The sequence below is a fragment of the Xiphophorus hellerii genome, chromosome 18 (genome assembly GCF_003331165.1).
Source record: "Xiphophorus hellerii strain 12219 chromosome 18, Xiphophorus_hellerii-4.1, whole genome shotgun sequence".
Classification (NCBI taxonomy): domain Eukaryota; kingdom Metazoa; phylum Chordata; class Actinopteri; order Cyprinodontiformes; family Poeciliidae; genus Xiphophorus; species Xiphophorus hellerii.
This window is the reverse complement of record NC_045689.1, coordinates 15,926,017-15,934,319: the sequence shown is the minus strand read 5'-3', so window position 1 is coordinate 15,934,319 and position 8,303 is coordinate 15,926,017. Positions and strand designations below refer to the sequence as shown.

The 8,303-nt window shown below is 37.3% G+C and overlaps 1 protein-coding gene across 4 annotated transcripts in view; it reads right to left on the bottom strand.

Annotated features, from left to right (window-relative positions):
• Positions 1-408: 408 nt before the first annotated feature.
• The window catches only part of vaspb (vasodilator stimulated phosphoprotein b), a 34,394-nt gene continuing 26,499 nt past the window's right edge, over positions 409-8,303 (bottom strand). For 3 of the 4 annotated variants that reach the window (XM_032590450.1, XM_032590449.1, XM_032590448.1), the window contains 10 exons: positions 7,594-7,676; positions 6,966-7,246; positions 5,840-6,030; positions 5,620-5,671; positions 5,442-5,469; positions 5,287-5,326; positions 5,006-5,062; positions 3,876-3,945; positions 2,980-3,037; positions 409-1,592 (listed from right to left, as the gene is read on the bottom strand). In XM_032590450.1, coding sequence (XP_032446341.1) covers positions 1,558-1,592; positions 2,980-3,037; positions 3,876-3,945; positions 5,006-5,062; positions 5,287-5,326; positions 5,442-5,469; positions 5,620-5,671; positions 5,840-6,030; positions 6,966-7,246; positions 7,594-7,676 — 895 coding nt within the window. In that variant the 3' untranslated portion in view covers positions 409-1,557. The remainder of the gene's footprint in view (positions 1,593-2,979; positions 3,038-3,875; positions 3,946-5,005; positions 5,063-5,286; positions 5,327-5,441; positions 5,470-5,619; positions 5,672-5,839; positions 6,031-6,965; positions 7,247-7,593; positions 7,677-8,303) is intronic. The other variant, XM_032590451.1, reaches the window with a different exon arrangement.

The following is an 8,303-nucleotide window of genomic DNA, read 5'->3' as shown; positions in this document are numbered from 1 at the left end:
ATATTCTCCAAAAAACTGATTTACAAAGTCACGGATCTCAACACAAAGTACCATGTTAATCTCAAGAAATTAATTTAGTTTTATATTTTAAACACAAATATATGAAAATAGCATACTTATGTCCTTTAATTTGCTTATTTGTAACGTCTGTATACCTCACCCAGTCATCAATGTTATTTTGTTGGCTAGAAGCTAAAATGTGTGGCAAACATTACATGTGAAATTTATGTCTCAAATGTGTCAAATAATTTTTCTAATACCAATCAAATACACCGAAGCTAAGGCATTCTTTTCATGTACCCCAACCTGGATAACATCAAAATATTATTGGTACAGCTCATTCGAAAAAATTCTTAATTTCTAGATGAAAATGTTTCAACAGAAAAAATAAGACTCGTCACACAGGGATGAATTTTAAGAAGCAGCTGTATTTGACTATAAAGGCATTGCTAGTCCAGTGTCTAAGCTGTTTTCTTTATATTTCAGTGTAAAAAGTCTAGACTATTAGAAAAAAAAAGAAAACCCCCCAAAAAACATTTCATGAGAAAAAAACAATCATTGGAAAAAAAACGGAAAAAGAAATCCCCACTCACCAGTCATCAATTAAAATAGAAATACGATTTAAATTTTTGCTAACATTTTCCCTCAAAACAAATATATATAATTCCTTATATATAGATAGATATATATATATATAGATTTATTCTCAAGGCAGTTGGTCACGGCCAAATTAATTGACCTCATTATGGCCATTTTCTCATGTTTCAAAAAAAAAAATTATAAAAAAAACATATCGGTAATAAAAGCAAAATAACCGGCAGAAGCACAGTAGACAGTAGGACCACCACTGCATTGGCCGACAGATAATGTCTTGTTTTGAGTGAGAGGGAATAGTCTATCAAGGCAGTGTGGCGCAGACACACCTCCTCCAGAACAAGTGCAATGCAAAGAGAAAAAGTTCTCACAAATGATAAAACTACAACACACTCTTCTTTCACAGCACTCGGCTCGTCCAATAGATTCCCTTTTGCTCGACTCCTCTTCCTCAAGCATCTCTTTGTTGCAGCAGTGAAGGCTTTTTGAGTTGCGTCCTTCCTGGAAGGTCAAAGTCTTGAAGGAGATGAATGAGTTTGATATCCAGATCCATCCTTGAATTCAGCAATTTCAACTTAAAACTATTAAGTAACCATAACATTTTAGTAAAAAAAATTATCCATTATTACAGTGAAGAAAAAAAGAAAATTTAAGTAAAACGTTCCCTGAATACTGAAGAGTGCTCTATCAGTAATAATGCATCTGACAGCATAAGGGAGTGGACACAAGTAGCATCATCCGAAGTGCTGGATGGTGACGTGAGGAAGTCCCTGGGTTATATTTGACATGAAACGAAAGTTTTTGTTGTACAAATAAGCAAGAATGCTCTCTTGAATTTAAGATTGATAGAAGAAAAAGAGAAAAGGTGAAGGAGGAGAAATCCCTGGGAGTTGTTGGTGCAAGATGTGGCTAAACTTCCTCACCGCATCACAACCCTCGGTCCAACCAGACAACTCAGCAGAACTATGTGCTTCTCTTTTGAAGTTCCTGAATAAAGGCTGTAAAACAAGAAATGGGAAACAAACAGGTAAATAAATACAAGAATTTTACAATACCACATAAGAGCAGTACTCCTTAAGCATTTTCATGTCATGTACTCTTTTCTATGAAGGCTTAAATGTTTGTCAGAGAACATCAATAGTGAACAAACGGCACCATGAAGACTAAAAAACCACGCCTGACAGGTCAGGGAGAATATTTTGGAGAAGTTTAAAGCTGGATTTGGTTATGAAACAATATCCAAAGCTTATAGGTAATAAACTAAGGAGAAGGTGTTTAGATCCAATGCGATCAAAACTGAAATGTTTGGCATACATGCAGAACACTGTGCTTAGACAGAAACACAGCATGGACAACATAGTTGGTCAAAGCTGGTGGATGGAGCTAAACGCAGGGCAATGTTGGAAGAAATCTGTTGGAAGCTGCAAGACTTAAGACTGTGTGGAGAGCTTCCTCTTCTAGCAGAACAAAGAGCCCAAACATCCTGGCAGAGCTACAATGTAATGGTTTAGATCAAAGCACATCCTTGTGTTAGAATGACCCAGTAAAAGTCCAGAGGCAAAAATCTGTGGCAGGTTTTGAAAAAATTCATGCCTACAGACTGTTCGTTCAATTGAACTGAGCTGTAATTGTTTATCTTTCCAGCTTTACAACTATGCAATAATTTTGTTGGTCTATTAAACAAACTGCACTCAGGTTTGAGGATATTATGCAACAACAACATGAAAAAATATTGTGGTGCTATAATTTAATCTGCATGCTGATTTATTTTATTTATTTTTTAAGTTTATTTGATAGGGACAGACACACAGCGACATAGACAAACTGAACAAAACAGCAGTCCCATGTTTGCATCATCTGAAGCTGCTCCAGTAGATCTGCTATTGCCCTGCAGTCCCTCTATGCAATCGCTTAATGGTGTAGGTGCATATCAATTTAAACACTTAAAAATCAACTTTAAAAGATCATAATTTATAAAATTAGGAAAGTCCAAAATGCCAAATTTAGCCAAAATGTGACAATGATGGAATCTGATCGGCTTTTGATATAAAACCTTTAGAGCCCGATTATAGAGACTTGCTAATGGTTTGAGTATAGTTTGACTAGTATGAGACCAGACAGTAGCTCCATAGGAAAAATGTGAGTTCAATCATTGAGTTCAAAAACATCTCTGCACAGTGAAGTGTTAAACAATTTCTAATAATTTTATAACAGATCTATTTGATCTAACAGTTTTGCTGATTTTATCAACATGGCTCCTAAAATTTTACTGAGCATCCAGAATTATTCCTAAATATTTTTCTTGTGATACTTGCTCAATAGGGACCCCATTGATCTGGATATTCAAGAACTGTAATGACGTTTTCTTGATTGATAAAGCCTTACCTCCAATAATTTCCTCCTTGACTTTTTGTAATTCTTTCCGCACCTCCTCCAGGATCTCCTATAAGGCAACAAACACATCATAGTGACACGGTCATTGTTCACTCTCAATTTATGGCAACTATTTATACAGCAGCCAGGCTTTAAATGAGGAACTTGCAAAATCACAGATTGTAAAGACGGATGAACAATCAGATGGATTGTCAGACAATTAGATGGCAAAATAACAGGACTAACAAATGGAGAAATATGGAGTAAAGTCATAAAATATTGAGTGTGTGTTCAGATCTGAAAAGTACTTGGTAAGAGTTGGTGAAATACATTTTTAGTATTTTACTGACAGACAACATTCATTAACTGTTCAAAAGATAAACATGTTTCAAAGCCAATGTTGGATGCTTGCATCTAAACCTACAAAACATGAGCCAGTTGGAATCTATTACAGCTTTAAGGTGGATTTGTCTAGGACAAATTACGAGTTTGTAATGGTTAATCTGCACTTTAAAAAAAAGAAAGAAAAAGAAAACAGCTACATGATTGAATCTGTGGAGGCTTCCTAAAGCAGATGTGGTTTATTACTATGTCAGACTATAATATAAAATAATAAACATGCCAATGTCAGAATTAATTTCTTGGACATTTTCAAATATGATAATCTTTCTGAGAAAACACAAAAACATACAAAGCTCTTCTTAAATTCTCCTTTAGCGGTTTTTAAAAAGGAGACTTTTCTTTTTAAATACACTTCTCATGTAGATATATTGCAGCTGACCAATTAGTGCATTAAAACAAATTTAGCACTAAACCTGATGTTTTATCTATCAGGACCTCCATTCACACTTCAGTGCACGTAATCATAGTATTGTAGTGAGAAAACGATAACATTGGTGAGAGTTTACCTGTTTAAGGTTGTCTAAATCAGAGCTGTCAGCTCCACCTGCATCATTATTATTGCTTGCATTCTTCGCCCTATAAGACAACAAGAAACAGAAAAAATTGAATGTTATTGACGGCATTTCACAAGGAAATTATTCATTGTTGGAGAAAACAAAATATAGTACAACGAGGATAACAGGACAGTAGATGGAACATGACGAGATGCAATGCGGGTTAGTATATTATTTTAAAAAGTAGTTAATCATCAATTTTGTATTTGTTGGAGTTTATTGACAGAACAGTGCCTTGGTAACATTTTCAACCACAAACCAAAATTTATTTTATTCGTATTTCATGTATTAGACAAAGTAGTGCAAACTTGGGAAGTAGAATGTGGTTTTCAAAATGTTGTCACAAAGTAATGGATTGGTGGGCTTATTACAAAATCACACTTTGTAGATTTCATTAGTGTAATAATTTTTCATGATCATGCATAGCTGTGAATCTTATGGGGTATGACTGCATCAGCTTTGCATATTCACATAGTAAAACTTTGGGCAAATATTTTCACCTGCTTCCCAGGTGTGGAAAACTATTTACACAGCATTACACTCACCATTTTTATAGTGGATGATTCACATATTGTTTTATAACCCAACTCTGCTTTAAAAAAAAAACAAAAAAACTAGCTGAAACCCATGCAACCTTTTCCTTTCCCAACATTGTGTTGTATAATTACATAAACATTCCACAAAATACCTTAGAATTCCAGGTTTTAACATGAAAAAGTAAGAGGGGTATTGGTAGTTTTTAAAGACGCAACATAAAACAAAGCTGTGTTTAGATGAGGCATAGTTTACCAGAATACAATGGCATAAATGCCTACGACGAAAACAAAACTAAGTATCATTGTCAATCAGGGTTCCATTTCATGTGGTTTGCAGCACTAAAATGATAAGGTAGATCATCAATAGCTCTCTTGGGTGTACACACGCATGCCGGGTTCTGATCCAATAGATGGAGCTATCAACTGCACAATTTGGTACCCAGGTGTGTAGGCAGCAGCAGCAGCAGCAGAGCTGCTTTGCCGTCAGAAGGAAAGCGAAGGCAGAAGGGGAGCAGAGGAGTGGAGGGAGGGGAACAGCATGTGTACCTTGGAGCTTGGGACACTGAGGAAGTGGTGTCCATGCTCTTGGGGATGGAGTTATTCCTGTTAGTGAAATACACACATACACACTCTGCTCTTAGAATGAATATGAATGACTTTTAGACATAAAAACACTCTTAAGGAGATATGTAGATGCAGAACCAGCAATAAATAGACACACACACTTTGATGGAGGACTAGTTTTGAGGTGACTTCAAATATGAGACATGTGTGAGCTAAAATTTTACTGATGATGCTTAGACTGAAGTAGGTTCATCCAAGAGTACCTAATCATGGACGTTTTCTCCCAAGGTCTTCTTATTGAATCTAAAAAGGAGAACAGACAGAAACATGAGCCTCTCAGTTCAGCTTTGCAAAACTGTTACTTAATATTGGCCAGAATGTGGGCGGCATGCTATGAATAAAACGGTTCAGTTCTCACCATTTTGACCTTGAGGCTCTGAATCATCCTGTGGAGAAAAGACAGCAACTTCTGTAAACACTGAGTCACATGTAGCTATTTCTAACCTTTAATCGATCAATCTTCTACAGAACTTCTACATCTAATTTTAATTGATGTCGTCAGTTAATCAGAAATACTGTAATGAGCGGACTCTTACGTTATCTTGCGTCTTCACGGCAGGCTTCTCTCCTGTATCTGTAGCTTTTCTCCTGAAGTAAAATTAAATTGCTTTGTTACTTTAAATGCAGTCAGTTTACAGAGAGATGTGTGAATATTCTGTTATTGTCAATTGATTTTAAAATTTATAGAGGGCAGCAAAGAACTATATAGTCAAAACCTTTGTGAACATTCGATTTGATACATGACTCTAAACCCACCTGCGTGCCAGAATGGCACTCATTTCGCCCATCAGACCCCCTCCTCCTCCTCCTCCCCCTCCTCCGCCTCCACTGCTACCACCTCCTCCACCACCACCACCACCGCCGCCACCTCCCCCTCCCATGGAGGAATTGCTGACGCGGTTCGACTCTGTTCTGGCTGCTGGAGCTGCAGAACCACCTTCCTCCTGCTGAGGGCAGCAAACAGCAAAAACATGAGTGCTCTGATGCAACTGAAACCAAACATTGTGTACACTGTATAAAAACAAACATAACTATTGTTTCTCAGTATTTGACACTAAATCAAACTAAATGTTTTGGGTCATTTAGAATTTTCAAAATCATTTCTACTTCCTAAATGGCAGATTATTAGGATTTGTTTTTTCTTTTTTTTTTAACTTGCTTTCTCCAAATTCAACCCAAAGTTAACCATTTTTTTAACAATTGAGGAAAATTCAGATGATGAGGTCATGGCTTTTCAAGTTTCTAAATTCACAACATATTTGAGGAGGACGCTTAAAAGAACGACAACTCAAATGTGAAACAGCCCATTACTCTAGGCATACCGCCAAATAATAGTTACAAAGTGGTTAAAGAATAACAGTCTGATTTGGAGCGACCATCATAAAAGACTAGTCTCAGCTCCAAAGAAAACTTGTGGGCCGAGCTGAAAAGCGTGTAAACAAAGTGGCTTAAAAACCTGATTCTGTTACACCAGTTTTGTCAGGAAGAATGGACCACAATTTCAGCAACTACTGTGAGAAGTTCATGGAAGGAAACCCAAAAATGTTGGCTCCAAGTCAGAGTTTACATCCAGCATTAAGGATGTAAACTTCTAAACAAAGAGGAAAGCTAAAATAATATTTTTTTTTAATTTTCTCTCTCAATTCTTGCATTTAAAAAAAAAAATCTAAATAATGTTTAAAATCCAAATCACTTAAGCCAGAAAAGGTTTACTCTTACTTAATGTCAGACACTGATTAATAAAAGTTGAGTATCATTTTATACTGTAACATGGTCCTGCTAACATGAACATAGCTGTTTCAAAGCAGACAGGTCACATCGTTAGTGCAGAAACTTAATTCACTCAATAAAAATAGCACTAATTACAACATCTGATACTAACCTTGGACACTTTGCGGAGTTTAGCTCCTGCAAGGGCAGCTGCCAAGCCTCCAGCTCCCCCTAATCCTCCACCGCCATCTCCACCTCCGCCACCGTCTCCGCCTCCACCTGGAGCAGGCAGTGGTGGAGCTGGTGGTGGTCCTGTGGGAGGCGGTCCAGGAGGAGGAGGGATGCCCGCCGCCGGGGGAGGGCCAGGGGGGGGTGGAGGAGCTGGAGGAGCTGGAGGGGCTGGAGGAGGAGCTAGACCTCCAGGGGCCATTGGTGGAGCTGGAGGGACATGGACTGGAAGGAGAGACAGAGACAGAGACATCACTGACAGTTATTTGGCTTTTTTTTAGAAAAATTATTTATTGAAAAAAATGCAAGTCAGATTTCTGATATGCAAGTGGAAAAACTTTTTTCCCCACCACCTGGAGGCTATGATGGGAACAAGCCTTTGATAGTATTAAGTAAACGCAATAAAATCTGAAAAAAGGTCAGATAATCTCAGATCTAAAGAAGAAACATGCAGTGGAACGACTTTCTCCATAACCTGGCTCAGAATGAGGGTACTATGAAATAGTCTTGTAGAGGTTGGAGTGTATTGCAGTTAAATGCGATCATCTGCAGCACACCAGGTGTTTCCTGACCTGCAGCGGCTTGTCGTTCTCTTTCCTGCCGCTCTCTCTCCTGTCGCTCTCGTTCCTGCTGTTCAAGCCTCTGTTGCTCCAACCTGTCAACACACACCTTTGTTAAAATGCATGTCATCCTCAGAACTAAAATTAGATATTTTTAAGTTACCAAAACCTACTATTATGACAAAGTTGTGCTGAGCTTTGTGAATCTAAATACATCAAATGGAAAATTTTACACAAGTTTACAGATCACATTAATATTGACCTGGCATCCTCAAGGACAGTTCAGGTTATTAAACAGTCCAAATTAATATTTCCATGTAGAATTTTGATGCATTGCATTTGAAATATAAATAGCGAAAACATTTGCTATTGTGGTACTGAACCTATTAATATTGCAATGATGGTTGTGGTTTAAAATATTGTGCAGCTCTAGTCAAGTGTGATGTGAAGTGTTAGGTTTCCAACACACAATCAACTAATAGACCACAAAATACATGTTTTGTCTCATTTGGTCAGAACACCTTCTTCTTTTTTATATTTCACAGAACAAACAAAAATTTAAAACCATGTATCCTGTTACTTTCATTTTACAGATATGCTTTTATGTCTGACCTTCTGAAGACCTATCACAGAACCCAATACAACAAGAAAAATAAGTGCAAGGGACAAGTATCTGCCGATATGTCATTAAGATATCACAGTAATGGCTCACTGACACAGAA